This window comes from Geotrypetes seraphini, chromosome 1, assembly GCF_902459505.1.
Source record: "Geotrypetes seraphini chromosome 1, aGeoSer1.1, whole genome shotgun sequence".
Classification (NCBI taxonomy): Eukaryota; Metazoa; Chordata; class Amphibia; order Gymnophiona; family Dermophiidae; genus Geotrypetes; species Geotrypetes seraphini.
The window spans coordinates 473,105,215-473,121,299 of record NC_047084.1 but is presented as its reverse complement, the minus strand read 5'-3'; the positions used below and the strand labels follow the sequence as shown (position 1 = coordinate 473,121,299).

Below are 16,085 nucleotides of genomic sequence, written 5' to 3'. Positions count from 1 at the left end.
TTTTGTGAAGTTCACAGCAGTGCCCTGTAAGGTACCCCACTATTTAGGTGTCATGTCTGGGTGTGCAGTCCATCACTTTGCAGACCCCTCTCACGTCCAACAGGTCTTGTTCTAGGAGTTTTGGACTTGGACGAAAATATGGTATAAAGATGGACGATTTAGCAGCTTGGACGATCAGATCGACAGGACGTATAATTAGACGATTTTCGAAATGAAAAAAAAGTTGGACGTATTTTTTGAAAATGTGTCTTAAGCTGTTTTTTACTTTGGACGACTTGTGAGTTGGACGTAAATGGACTTAGACGTCCCTTTCGATTATGCCTCTCTTAGCGCGCATGCGCACTTCAAACTTCGTGCGTCAATGACTCTGTGCCGTGCATGCACAGTACCTGCCTCTGCTGATTTCCTGCCCCGATCTCCAACACCGGCTGACTTTCTGTCTTCTGACTACACTGCCGCTGCCAGGTCGCCTCTTCTTCTCACCCCCGGACCAGCAGTGGCAGCAGCCGCGGTTTCCTAAAGCAGTCACGGGGAATTTGCTAGGCAGGCCCACTTCGATAATGTGAGGCGGGCCGGCCTAGCAAAAGCCCTGAGGCTGCCCGGGCTAGCCGATGCTGGACAGGGGGAGCAGGGAAGGGAGAAGGGGTACTACTGGACACGGGGGAGGTAAAAGGAAGGGAGAAGATATGAAGGCTGCCGATCAAGTGGAGAAAGCTTCATCCAAGGCTAGACAAATGTTGTGTTACATCCTGAGAAGTTTCGTCAGCCGAAAGCCCGAAGTGGTGATGCCGCTTTACAGGTCCATGGTGAGACCACATCTGGAATACTGTGTTCAATTTTGGAGGCCACATTATCGAAAGGATGTGCTGACAATGGAGTCGGTTCAGAGATTGGCCACTAGGATGGTCTCAGGACTCAAGGATCTCCCATATGAAGAACGTCTAGGTAGGCTGCAGCTATACTCTCTCGAGGAACGCAGAGAGAGGGGAGACATGATAGAGACGTTCAAATATGTTACTGGCCGTATGGAGATGGATGAAGACATCTTTTTCCTTACAGGACCTACGACGACAAAAGGGCATCCGCTAAAAATCAGGGGTGGGAGATTTCATGGGGACATTAGGAAGTATTTCTTCACCGAAAGGGTAGTTGATCATTGGAATAATCTACTTCAGGTAGTAAAGGCCAGCAACGTGCTCGATTTTAAGAATAAATGGGATAAACATGTGGGGTCACTTCGAGGAAGTGCTTAGGGTAGTGGGTTATTTGAGTGGACAGACTTGTTGGGCCGTCGGCCCTTTTCTGCCGTCATGCTCTATGTTTCTATGTTAAGGGCTATTGCTGGACAGGGGGAGCAGGGAAGGGGTGCTGCTGGACAGGGGGGAGGTAAAAGGAATGGAGAAGGGCAACTGCTGGACAGGGGGAGCAGGGAAGGGATGCTGATGGACAGGGGGAGAGACAAAGAAAGGCAGGCAGGGGGCAGGGAGAGAGACAGAAAGAAAGACTGACATGGGGAAAAAGACAGAAAGAAAGAAATACAGACAGACAGGGAGCTAGGGAAAGAGACAGAAAGAAAAACAGATAGAAAGAAAGGGGGCAGGGAGAGAGAAAGAAAGACAGACAGACATACAGAAAGAAAGAAATGTCTATGTCTATACATCTATTCTAGCACCCATTAATGTAAAGGGCTACAAAACTAGTATTGAATAATTTTTTCAGCAGGAATTCTGTTAGTAAATCATCATAAAATACATTGTCTTGAATGAAAGGCAAATAAGGGTTATTTCAGAAGCTTTGGTTGTGATTTCCACATGGAAATACCAGCATTTACATACCTGTATTACATATATGTGTTTAAAAAACAGTTTCAGAAAGGCACTATTAACATGAGAAAATCCACATTACATAGAAATTTCAAAGTTCTTGGACAGTACTAAAATCTACATGTGTGTTCCTTGTTTTACAAAGGGAATAATTGCATATTGGAAAAAAAAATTCCATGTTGGTTTTTATAGTTTCATGTTTGGAGCCTCTTAACTTCTTGGATTTTTTGTGACTTTTATGTTTTTATATTTAAGATAGCCAAGGACCCTATAAGATCACAGAAGAAGGTATTTTTATTTTGCCGAAACACTGCCGTGTTGGGTCATTTTTATTATATACGTTATTAGGTTTCTATCCTTTGGGTCATTTGTGACTTTATACACCCTTTGTGGATTGTTTTTATGATTATTGTTTTTAAGTTATTTGGATACTTTTAAACTACAAACTTGGATATATGATCTTCTGTTTCACAATATTTTTGTTTTTTTTGCTGTTTTATAGTTTCTCAACAGCATGCATAGATTTAAAAGTTTCAGCTAGGTCTTTACACAGGGAATTAAGGGGTGTCATTCGCCTTATTCCTATGTAGATTTTGCTCACCTGCAAAATGAAACCATGTTAAAATTTTTGCCTCACTACTTAACTGGCAACATGTCAACATGTAGGCTTGTAAAATGAGACAACTGCATATGGAATTTGAAAAATTTCCATTTGTAAATGCTGTGATACCAGCACATGGAAGCTGCTTGGGTATGTATCATTCATGTTTTTTTTAAAGGTAAAGGGGATGGGACTTGATATACCATTTTTATGTTGTGGTTACAATCAAAGCTGTTTACATATTTTAGACAAGTTCTTATTTTGTACCTGGGGCAATGAAGTGTTAAGTGACTTGCCTTGAGTCACAAAGAGCTGCAGTGGGAATTGAACTCATAACCTCAGGGTGCTGAGTCGGCTGTTCTAACCACTAGGCCAGGGGTGCTCAAAAGGTTGATCGCAAAGGCAGCGCGAGTCGATCGCGGAGTCCATGCCGGGCTCCGCGATAGACTCGCGTTGCCTTTGCATTCTCCCTGTTCCCCGATGCCACAACAGGCCAGCAGCGACTACAGAAGCGCTGGGCAAGCCAGCCCCCCTCCCCCCCATGTCAATTCTGACATCAGAGAGGAAGTTCCGGGCCAGCCAATCGCTGCCTGGCTGGCCCAGAACTTCCTCTCTGGCGTCGGAATTGATGTCAGGGGGGAAGGCTGCTGGCCTATTGCGGTGTTGAGAAACAGGGAGAACTCGATGGCAAAGGCGGCGGTGGTGGTTTGGGAGCCTGTTTCCAAATGACTAGTATTGAATAATACTATCCCCGGTGGTGGCTTGGGGAGAAAGAAAGGGGAGACAGAAAGAATGAAAGGGGGGTAGGGAGACAGAAAGGGGGGCAGGGAGACAGAAAGAAAGAAAGACAGAGAAAAAGAAAGAAAGGGAGGCAGGGAGACAGAAAGAAAGAAAGGGGAGGGTGCAGGGAGAGAGGAAGGAAAAGTTGGACTCATGGAAGGACAGAGATATTGGTTGGGGAATGGAATGAGGTCTGGAGGAGACAAAGCATCCAGGAGGCAGAAAGGAGGGAAGAAATATTGCATGCACAGTTAGAAGAAGAAAGTGCAACCAGAGACTCATGAAATCACCAGACAACAAAGGTAGGAAAAATGATTTTATTTTAAATTTAGTGATCAAAATGTGTCCATTTTGAGAATTTATATCTGCTGTCTATATTTTGCACTATGGCCCCCTTTTACTAAACCGCAGTAGCGGATTTTAGCGCAGGGAACCTATGAGTGTTGAGAGCAGTGCAAAGCATTCAGTGCAACTCTCTGCATTAAAAACTGGTATTGTGTTTTAGTAAAAGGGAAGGGGATATATTTGTCTATTTTTGTATAGTTGTTACTGAGGTGATATTGCATATTTTAAAGTCATCTGCCTTGACCTCTTTGGAAAAAAAACCCCCGAACATAAATGATAATTAACATTTTCTCTGCGTACAGTGTGCTTTGTGTTTTTAAAAATTTTATTGTTGGTAGATCATTTTGACTTGGTCATTTTAAAAGTAGCTTGCAAGCCAAAAAAGTGTGGGCACCCCTGCACTAGGCCATTCCTCCACTCAAGGTGTATACTTCCCTTGGCAGGAAATACACATTTACTTCTGCAGATGTTGCAGGAAAGGCTCTGCTTTGGCAGATTCATTTCTAAAATACCACTAGAATTGAGGATGTCCCCAACTGGAAGTCTCAATTCTGGTCTTTATGTTATTTATAGAATTGGGCTTCAAGTAGGAAGTTTGTTAGAACTATTCTCAACATTTTAGTTTTCTCACTCTTATTTCTTGGTTTCTATTAAGATCAGATTTTATTATGGCAGTTCAGATTTTGAAATATGGTTTTGTAATTTTGAAGGATTGTATGACACTAAACATGCAGAAAGTTGATTTGGCTCTTCAGAGTACAGCAGTAACATCTGAAAAGAATAAATTGGACTCTGACTATAAAGCATCATCTTTACAGCTACGGGTAGTTGAGGTAAGTGTTTGTGTTTAGTACATTATAAATAATTCAAAAAGTACCATGTTTTTCCATTTATCTTTATAACTAAACAACTAATATACATGTACGATATTGTATAAGAACATAAGAAGTTGCCTCCGCTGGGTCAGACCAGAGGTCCATCATGCCCAGCAGTCTGCACCTACGGCAGCCCATCAGGTCCATGACCTGTTAGGTGGTCCCTGACTTTTCCTATAACCTACCCCTACTTCTATCTGTACCCCTCAATCCCCTTATCCTTCAGGAATTTATCTAAACCTTCCTTGAACCCACGTAGCGTGCTCTGCCCTATCACAACCTCCGGGAGCGCGTTCCATGTGTACACCACCTTCTGAGTAAAGAAGAACTTCCTAGCATTTGTTCTAAACCTGTCCCCTTTCAATTTCTCTGAGTGCCCCCTTGTATGTAATTTATTTATCCATCTTTCTACACACTTCTTTTTCAAATCTCCACCTACTGCTTTGTTGGATTTAGTTTCCGTGGTGCTACGAGACAAACTTGTTTTTTTCTGTTTCATAGAGCTTTTTGGACCCCTGTTCGTTTACAAAAATTAGATAGCTCTAAGTCGAATAGATGTTGGCACTGTCATCTTGAGGCTGGGACTTTAGATCATCTTTTATTCTATTGTCCATTTATATTGACGTTTTGGAAATCAATATGGGGCCAAATAAATAGGTTGTTAGAAAATCCGGTGGCCTTGACATATGATACTATCTTATTTGGCATGTCAATGAGAGTGAAAAGTCAGATTTCTTCAAAAAACAATAAGCTTTTACTTATTAAGACTGGAGTTGACATTCAACAGATTACATTCAATTGGAAAAATCGGAGTAGATTAAATTACAGTTTTTGGTGGAGTTCTATATGTCATCGTTATAAAATGGAAAGAACATTAGCCACACAGAGAGGATATTTTGGTAAATTTCGAGATGTTTGGGGACCATTGACAGACTTTTGTAATGAGTAGTAAACATTTTCCCTTAATGAGATAATTGAAATGGGTGGGAGGGATGGTTTTTTTGATATTTCGATATTTTACTAAAATGTGTGGAAGGGCATAATTTAAAAAAACGTCTAAGTCCCCTTTTGGCCTAAGGCCTTAAACGTTGAAAGGAGAAGCAGGGAAAATGTCCATTATCAAAAAAAAATCCAAAAGGAGTTTTTTTTTAATAATGGCCTGCCTCTATGTTCAGCTGTTTAAACGCCCAGACCACCACTACGTCTAAACTTATACCATATAATCAAACTAAAAAAAGCCTAAGCCCCAAACGTCCAAAACAAGGGATTTTAGGTGAAGAAGGAGGAGCCTGTCCTTCACCTAAAAGCTGGATTCTGTAACCGGTGTCTGTCAAAAATAACACCGGTTACAGAATACACCCCCCCCCCCCCCGACGACATCAGGGCAAGAGGGAGCCCAAGTCCTCCTGCCCCACGATCCCCAAACCCCCCCCCCCCCCCGACGACATCGGGGCAAAAGGGAGCCCAAGCCCTCTTGCCCTGCGGCACCCCGACCTCCTCGACACTATCGGGGCAGGAGGGAGCCCAAGCCCTCCTGGCCCAGCGATCTCCCCCCCTACCACACGATCCGACCAGGAGGGAGCCCAAGCCCTCCTGGCCCGGCGATCTCCCCCCCCCTACCACACGATCCGAGCAGGAGGGAGCCCAAGCCCTCCTGGCCCGGCGATCTCCCCCCTCCCCCACCACATGAGCCGGCCAGGAGGGAGCCCAAGTACTCCTGGCCCGTGACCCCCTCTAACCCCCACCCCCCACTAAAATATGGGCAGGAGAGATCCCAGGCCCTCCTGCCCTCAACCCCCCCAACGACCGCCCCCCTGATCGCCCCCCCCCCCCCCCGCCAACTCGCAACCCTCCCCGCCCTAGCATGATTTTCGGGGTAGGTCTTAATATAAGTCCTACCCCTGAAAATAAGCCCTAGTCATTGGCAGCAACACTTCTCCATGCACTCCCTCCCTGCCGACCCTTCCATCTCTCCCGCCGATCCTAAGACCAAAATACTGTACCTTGTAACAAACGGCAGCGTTGCAGCAATGTAGACAGGCTGCTTTGCGGCCTTTACCTGCCCGGGCATTTCTCTGCCACATCACTGATGATGTCATCAGCAATGCGGCACACGTGCCCGGGCAGGAGAAGGCCACGAAGCAGCCTGTCTACATTGCTGCGATGCTGCTATTTGTTACAAGGTGTACAGTATTTCGGTGTCGTGGTCGGCGGGAGAGATGGAAGAGTCGGCGGGGGGTGGGTGGGGGAGGGACGGATAGAAGATGCAAGGGTTCTGCTGCACAAGGGATGAGAGGGAGGGATAGAAAGACACTTCACAAGAGGATGAGTGAGAGGGGAGGATAGATGCTGCACATGTGGGGGTGAGAAAGGAAATAGGAAAAATTGGGGTGAAGGAGAGGAAGGGAGAAATGATCATTGTACATGAAAAAAAGAAGATCTATTCCGAAAATAAGACCTAGTGCCTTTTTTTGGCCTAAATTTAATATAAGACAGTGTCTTATTTTCAGGGAAACACAGTAGTATCAACTACCTTGACCCTGTTTATCATAGTCTTAAGTTTCACTGAAACATCTTATAATTGGTATACTACTCTAAACTAAGCCACTTAGTTTTTATTTTGACAGGACCAGTATGTGAACTTAGAGACAAAGAAGCATATTCTTTTGACCAATTGCAAAGGCTTGATGACAAAAGCTATGAAAGCATGCAACCTTAATCCAGGTCAGCAGGTTCCTCAAGAATTCCAAATTGTAAGTATAGAGATAAAATCTGTTTTATTAGTAACAATTTTTATTTGGACATATCATGATCGGTTTTAAGACCTATAAATGAAAGATGGGAAATTAAATAAATATTTTCTGCATAAATCAATATTGGTAATGCATGGTTTGTTCTGTTCTGATATGTAATATTTAAGACAGACAGAGTTACTGACAATTTTCAAGAGTTGCAGATAGGTTGGGTTTTTAAGACATAACAAATTAATAATCATGAGAGATTTGCATGTAGATAATATGAGGGTGATGTAGTGAAAGGTCTTGAGTTTGTCTGCTAAGATTTAATGTTAAAAATTAGATTTATGCATTTGGGCTGCAGAAATCCAAGGAAGCATTACGTATCATATAGGGGGTGATGAATTGTGCAGGAAAAAATGTATCTGAGATTGATTATACCTGATTATCTTAAAGAACCAAACTGATAAAATGACAGCAGAAGCTATGAAAATGCATAGTATAGGAATTGCCAGCAGGGGAAAAAAAAGAGATGATGATGCCTCTATATAATGTAATTCTCAGGTAAGACCCTATTTGGAATAATATGTTCCATTTAGGAGACCTTCAAAAAGATATAAACTGGATGGAGTCTGTCCAAAGAGCAGCTCCTAAAATGATGAGCGGTCTTAAAGATCTAAGGGCCTGATTCTGTATAGTCTCGGCTGCCATCTAAGAAGCGACTGAGAATCGGGTACTGGCGTCCTATGCAGAATCACGTGTGCCCCAACAAACAGACACCTAACCCCCCCGATTCTCTAACCGGCACCAATATTACCGGCACTGATTAGAGAATCGTGCCTTAGCCTGCTTGCAAAGATAGGCGGCCCAGCCACCTATCTTTGCCAAGGGATCCCTTTCCATCAACTGATTGCGGCAAGGGAATCACCAATCAGCTGAGCTGGCAGGACTCCCCAAAGCCACATTTTGGAGAGTCCTGCCAGCTCAGCTGATTGTGAAGAAAATATCCCTGCTGTGATCAGCTGAGCCGGCTGCAGCAGAGGACCCCCAATGCTCACTCCCTCCTGCCTAACACTGCCCAACCACCCCCCCCCCCCAATCGGAGTCTACTGGCAGAAGATTTGCCCACTCCCTCTTGCCACTGGCCCCTTTGATCCCTCAACACCCCCTCCCCATGATGAATTGGCAGGAGGGATGCCCATTTCCTCCGTTGTATCCAACTTTTCTCCCTTTCTGTTCTTTGCCTCTCTCCATCCCATTGTCCACCATCTCTCTCCCTGTCATCTGTTTTTAGACCCATTATTTCTTCCCCTCCTCCTCCACCCTCAGTCCAGCATATGCACGTCTGTTTGGACCCATCCTTCCCTCCATCCCTCCGTATACTTCTACACCAGGGTCTACCGCAGCCACCCCCTCCCCCCAAGGCCTGCATGTTCATCCCCTTCTTTTTAGCAACCTCCGGCTTCCCTGCAGAAGATCGCCGGTCAGCTGTAGCGAACCTAGCAGGCTGCCGTTGGCCTCCACAGCACATTCCCTCTGCCGCTGACCCACCCCTCCTTTGAAGTACAGGACCATGGCAGAGGGAATGTGCTGCAGAGGTCGACAGCAGCCTGCTAGGTTCGCTACAGCCAATCAGGTTGCTTTGAAGGTGAGACCGGGAAGCCAGGAGAGAGATGGTGGACAATGGGAAGGAGGGAGGGAAGGAACAGAGGGCATTTACTCGTGGGCCAAATCTAATTACCCTGAGTTTGATACCCCAGGCTCAAACAAGAGCTTTTGGGTCTACACAGGGTTTAAAAGTGTCCAACCTACCTCAACCCAGCCTGAGGATATGTCAAGGCATTGATAGAGGATGATGTCACATATTCCTGCTCGATATTGGGGTCAGCATAGACCCATGCATCACATGCATTGTCATTGGCAGAGGAGTTGTCATCTGCCTTGATGCTCCTCGACTCACAGTCGATGCACCTCTCGACACATTCCCAGATTCACCAAGGAGGAAGTATTTTGAGGAGTCTGACTCCAATATCTCAAACCACTCTGATGAGGATCTGCCAAATTTGTCAGCATAAGAACTCTATGGCATACCTTCTGATCCTTATCCTCTATCTCAAAGGCATAAGTCTCCACCAGAGAGCATATCCTTTATTGACTTTAAGGTAAATGGGTCAAGCTCTTCCTATTAAAATGGAGATAGAGAAAGAATCTTGCTCTGATCTTTTTGAGCTTCTTGACTATGAATCACCACCATCTGACTGCATCATGGTATTTATATATAGGGTCATGGAAGATACCCTATTTAAGAACTAAGAGACTCTTCTATCAGTCCCTAGACACAATATATAGAATACAAAAAGGTCCAGGGTTTGAGAGAACAGAACTTCGACATCACTCTCTACTGTAGTTATGGAATCTGCTCTAAAATGCTCAAGGTCTTATAGTTCTGCTCCTCCAGGAAGGGAAGCTAGAACACTAGACTCTTTTGGTAAATGCATTTTTCAATCACCCACGCTCATATTAAATAGAATTATGGAATACCATTTTTATTCTTCCATTTATTTCAAATCCTTGCTTAAACATTTCTCAGAGTGTGAGGAATTTTTTCCTCAGGACAAACTTAAACAATTCCAACAGATATCCAAGAACTTGTTCACTATGAGAAAGTTCCTAGCTAGAGGCATATTTGATGTTTCTTCTAGAGCATCAGCAGTGGCAATTGCTATGCACTGTTTATCTTGGCTCAGAGTCTCTGATCTGCAAACTTCAGTCCAGGAGCGCTTTTCAGATGTTCCTTGCATGGGTGATAATCTGTTTGGAGAAAAGAGTGAAGAAGTGGTTGATGAAATTTAAAAAAACACACAGATACCACGAGACTCATTTTCAAAAAAGAAAGATGTTCAAAAAATGGCATAAAACAGCACTTGGACATCCAAGGCATCCAAGTAGTCATTTTCAAAACTGACTTTCTAGATGTCTTGCTAGGCTGTTTGTCTGCAATCCAAAGTTCAAGACATCTAGAAAGTCAGTTTTGAAAATGACTACTTGGATGCCTTGGATGTCCAAGTGCTGTTTCATGCCATTTTTTTGAACATCTTTCTTTTTTGAAAATGAGCCTCATGGTGTCTGTGTGTTTTTTAAAATTTCATCAACCACTTCTTCACTCTTTTCTCCAAACAGATCATCACCCATGCAAGGAACATCTGAAAAGCGCTCCTGGACTGAAGCATGTTATGGGCGGGCTTAGGGTATGCTTAGCGTTTGGACATCTTGCGCTGAGAATCAAACATTTATCAAGCTGTCCAGCACACCATTTAGACATTCAGAGCTAGACCTGTTTTAAAAGCAAATAAAAGCCCAAAAGATACCCAAACTGACCAGATGACCACTAGATGGATTAAGGCATCTCCCACACACTCCCACAATGGTCACTGACCCCTTTCCACCCCCCAAATATGTGAATGAAACAGTACATACCTGTCTCTATAACAGCAGTACATGGTATGGGAAATCCTAGTAGAGCAGCAAGCAGGTGTTTGGAATAGCCTGGTGGACAGTGTAGTGAACCATAGAGAGGGAAACCAAGGCACATATTTCATTCTGGCAACTACATTTATGGCGGAACGTGTGAGCCCACCAAAATCCTACTGTACTGCCATATAAGTGATACCTGCAGCCAATAGGGCTATTGATAGACTGGTGGTTATAGAAGGTTTGGAGAATTTTGGAGGGTTCAACATACATTACAAGGGGGTTATGATAAGATGTATGTCTTGCATCCTTTATGTGAAGTTCACAGCAGTGCCTTCTAAGGTACCCCACTGCTCTGCTGGCATGTCTGTGGGCCAGTCTTTTAAAAATGCTGGTCCCTCCGATATGAAATAGCTTGTTTTGGACATGTTTCATCTGGACATCCTATTTTTTGATAATAGCCAAAAAAAGATAGATGTCTTGCTAGGTTAAGACGTATAGCAGGTCATTTTTGAAAAAAAAGTTAGATGTCTTTGCAGGTTTGAAAATGGCCATTTCTTCCGCCCAATATTTGGACATCTTGTGGGAAACATCCAAAGTCTGATTTAGACGTTTTGTTGAAAATGCTCCTCCACATCAACTTTGTCTAAGCCTCAAACCTCTCAGTCATCTTCTAGAAAATACTTTGCTCCATCTAGACTTTCATACTAGTATAACACAAAATGTTGTTATAGTCAGCCATCTTCATTATAGAAACATAGTAACATAGTAAATGACAGGAGATAAAGACCTGAATGGTTCATCCAGTCTTCCCCAATAGGTACTTGCATTACAAATCCATGATTAAATTCAATTATCTTTGTTCATTGATATTTCTGGGTTATAGACCATTGAAGTCTGCTCAGTGATGTGCTCAGGTTTCAGCTACTAGAGTTGCCGTCAAAGTTCACTCCAGCTTATCTAGGCCTGCTGGTCAGAGTTCCCATGCAAAACAAAAGACACAAAAGTCTCAGCCTTTTTCTCGATCCAAATAGCAGTCATCCTTTTGATTCTTTTCTAGAGAGCATGGCTAATTTTATAAAATTTCCCTGTCAAATCATTCAACTCTGGGCCTTCCCACTTTTTAATTGCTTAATAATCCTTTCCTTTTCATCTAATGAGATGGGTGCATCCAGTTTAACTGCTAGTTCTACTGGGACCTGTGAGAGCATAATAGCAGCTAATTAATTTCTTTTTTTTTTATTTTTTTATTATTAAATCTTTATTCCTTTTTATTTCTTTCAACAAGTGTACAGTATTATTACAATTAATTTACATAACACACTTGGCATTCTTAAACAATATTATTATACATGTTTTTATTTCCCCCCCACCTCCCACCCTTTTCCATATCAATAAAATATTCCTTCCAAATTTATATATAATTATACATCCCTTTTTGATAATACAATTAATCTGACATGAAATCTGTCCCTCCCCCCATCCTTCTTCCTCAAACACTTTAAACATTTTATTATACCCAGTAATGCACAACAATAAATATCCCATCCTATTACATATATCTCCTTATTTTTCATAACAACATATTTCCAATATTTTTCCCTCCCTATCCCTCCCATCCCATCCCATTTCTATATATTATCCCCTAAGGCAGGGGTGTCGAACTCAATCAGAGAAGGGGCCAAAATCTAAAATCCAGCCTAAATCGCGGGCCGAATGGTTTACTGAACAGTCATAAACTGACAATGTTAACCAGAAATGTGAATTTAAAATGAGTGGAACAATCTTTTCCTTAACAGTGCTGTTAACCAACTCACATGCTATCAAGCAAAACAGTAATATTGGTATCAAGCAAAACAGTAATATTGGAATGTACCTAAAATGCTCATTGTTTTGTTTTCTGGCTAGATGTCTGACACCGTTTTCCCCGTATCAATGAGTCAATGTTCGGTTTTATTTCTTGGGCTGTAGCAACCCGCAAAACAGCATGGAGGTTGTCATCGGTAATGCGTGATCTGTGCTTGTTTTTGTTCAGATTCATTATTGAAAACATCTGTTCACAAAGATAGGTGCTCCCGAACATGGATAGAATACGGGCAGCATGAAGTCGGAGCTCTGGCATTGAGTCAGGGGGCAGTAGAGGGTAGAAGTCCTCAATTTCAACATCCTGAAACCTTGATTTCAGGCCACTGTCAGACTGAAGCTCGATTATCTCCATCTGAAGGTGATGGGGCACATTGTTGACATCAACTGTAAAAGGATTGGCAAAGATGTCAAAGCCTGAGTGCTGTGTTCTAAAGTCAGAGAAGCGCCGCTCAAATTCACTTAGTAAACGGCTAACTTTGGTAGCCAGCCGACTGCAAGGAAAAGTACCAGAAATAGTGGTTGAGATACTCAAACAAACGGGAAAGTGGGCAAGATTGTCCTGTTCCAGTTGGGACTTCCATAGTTGAAGTTTACGCTGGAATGCTGTGATCATGTCAGACATCTTCGTGATGACTTGTTTGCGTCTCTGCAGCTTCAGATTCAGTTGGGCGAGATGCTCGCATATGTCACACATCATAGCAAAATCACATAGCCAGGCGGGATCCGACAGTTCAGGCAAGGGCTTTCCTTTACTTTCCATGAAAAGAGCAATTTGTTCTCTGAGCTCAAAAAATCTTTTGAGGACTGCGCTCTTGCTCAGCCATCTTACTTCTGTGTGGTATGGCACGTCTCCATGCTCTGCACCCACCTCCTGTAAAAACTGCTGGAACTGGCGATGATTCAGGCCACGTGCCCTTATAAAGTTAATAGTTTTAATGACTGTGGTCATTATGTCATTCATGTCCAGAACTTTTCCACACATAGCCTCTTGGTGGATAATGCAATGATAAGTAATCAAGGGTGTGTGGCAGTGACTTTTTTGCATTCTTTCCTTCATTAGTCCAACCAAGCCTTTCTTTTCTCCGCACATTGAAGGTGCGCCATCGGTAGTTAGCCCCACCAACTTTTCCCAGGGTAATTTAAAATTATTTATAGATTTCTCCACAGCCTCAAATATATCTCTACCAGTCGTCGTCCCATGCATGGCAGCTACATCCAAAAGTTCCTCAGTGACAGAGAGGTCGGTCTTCGTAGCACGTATAAAGATGGACAGCTGCGCTGTATCAGTGTTGTCTGTGCTTTCATCGATAGCAAGTGAAAAAGCGAGATAACTGCATGCCTGTTCGGCCAGCTGTGATGATAGATTTCCTGAGAGTTCTTGAACTCTGTCTGCAATGGTGTTTCTTGACAAACTGACAGTTTGAAAACTCTGTATCTGGTCTGGGCATACTTTCTCACACACTTTTAGCATGCATTGCTTCAAAAAGGCACCCTCTGAAAAACACCTTGAAGTACGGGCAATTTCTTCAGCCACTATAAAGCTTGCTTTCACTGTAGCATCATTTTTCGCTGTAGCCTTTGTAAACATTTGCTGCTGTGATTGTAGTTTGCCTTTTAGTTCTTTAACAATTTTTTGCTTTTCTTCCAAAGTATATTTGCCATACTTAACATTATATTTGGTGTCAAAATGACGACGTATATTGTACTCTTTCATCACCGACACTGTTTCATAACACAATATACACACTGGTTTGCCCTCACTAAGCACAAACATGTATTCATTTTCCCATTTGTCATTAAATTGTCTGCCTTCACCGTCAACTTTTCTTTTCCTGGACATTTTGGGATCAATATTGGCAGTAAAAGACGTAGTTTATTGGAAATCTGCGTTAGAATGAAAAAGTCAGTCAATAAATGCCTGGCTGGGTACAGATAGCAGATTCTGTTGCGATTTTTATGCCTACACTTTATGCCAGGAACTAGCAGCTTCTGCTGTGTATTTTTTTAACATAGTTCCCCCCCCCGACGTCCGATTCACCCCAAGCAGGACCGCTCGCACGCATCTGCACCCCCACCCCGAAGGACCGCCGACTCCCAACACGATCGGGGCAAGAGGGAGCTCAAGCCCTCTTGCCCCCCCGACTCCCCGACACGATCGGGGCAAAAACGAGCCCAAGCCCTCTTGCCCTGCCGATTCCCCAACTCCCCGACAATATCGGGCCAGGAGGGAGCCCAAGTCCTCCTGGCCCTGGCGACCCCCCCCCCCCGCTAGTTGTTCGGGCCAGGAGGGAGCCCAAACCCTCCTGACCACGGCGACCCCCTACCCCCACCCCGCACTACATTACGGGCAGGAGGGATCCCAGGCCCTCCTGCCCTCGACGCAAACCCCCCCCCCCCCATCGACCGCCCCCCCCAAGAACCTCCGACCTCCCTGGCCGACCCCCACGACACCCCCACCCCCCTTCCCCGTACCTTTCTGTAGTTGGCCGGACAGACCGGAGCCAAACCCGCCTGTCCGGCAGGCAGCCAACGACGGAATGAGGCCGGATTGGCCCATCCGTCTCAAAGCTCCGCCTACTGGTGGGACCTAAGGCTCCCGGGTCTATTCTGATTGGCCCAGGTGCCTTAGGCCCCACCAGTAGGCGGAGCTTTGAGACGGATGGGCCAATCCGGCCTCATTCCGTCGTTGGCTGCCTGCCGGACAGGCGGGTTTGGCTCCCGTCTGTCCGGCCAACTACAGAAAGGTACGGGGAAGGAGGGTGGGGGTGTCGTGGGGGTCGGCCAGGGGGGTCGCGGGTCGGCTGGGGGGGCGGTCGGAGGTTCTTGGGGGGGGCGGTCGATGGGGGGAGATAGATAGCAAGTACGGCCGGCGAGATCACAAGCCTCCTATGTCACCGCGCGTCATTGTGATGGAACGCAGCGGCGTGCAGTGATGACAGCGCGGTGCGGGCCACATTGCAAGGCCTGGCGGGCTGGATTTGGCCCGCGGGCCTTGTGTTTGACACATGTGCCCTAAGGAAAAAGAATAAACTTTACTCGTTATAATATTCAATTAATGGCCTCCACACCTCTTGAAATCTTTTAAAATACCCCCTCTGTATCGCAAGAAATCTTTCCATCTTATACATATGACAAACTGAGTTCCACCAAAACTTACAATTCAATCTAGAACAGTCTTTCCAATTAGTTGTTATCTGTTGAATTCCCACTCCCGTAAGAATCAACAATAATTTATTGTTTGCTGTAGATATTTGGCATTTGGCCCTCATACACATTCCAAAAATCACTGTGTCATAGGATAAAGCCACATGACTCTCCATCAACATATTAACTTGATCCCATATTGATATCCAAAATGCTTGAATACATGGACAATAAAATAAAAGATGGTCTAGAGTTCCAACTTCAATTTTACAATGCCAGCATCTATTAGACTTAGAGCAATCTAATTTTTGTAATCTAGTAGGGGTCCAGAATGCTCTATGCAACAAAAAGAACCATGTTTGCCTAATAGATGCTGACATCGTACCTTTAATTCTCCAAGACCAAATACGTGGCCATTGAGATGCATTAATCTGATGCTTAATCT

At 44.1% G+C, this 16,085-nt stretch overlaps 1 protein-coding gene across 1 annotated transcript in view; it reads left to right on the top strand.

The window, feature by feature from the left end:
- The window catches only part of SMC5 (structural maintenance of chromosomes 5), a 210,377-nt gene that overhangs the window by 140,301 nt on the left and 53,991 nt on the right, over positions 1 to 16,085 (top strand). The window contains exons 17-18 of the mRNA XM_033924682.1: positions 4,260 to 4,382; positions 7,052 to 7,177. Coding sequence (XP_033780573.1) covers positions 4,260 to 4,382; positions 7,052 to 7,177 — 249 coding nt within the window. The remainder of the gene's footprint in view (positions 1 to 4,259; positions 4,383 to 7,051; positions 7,178 to 16,085) is intronic.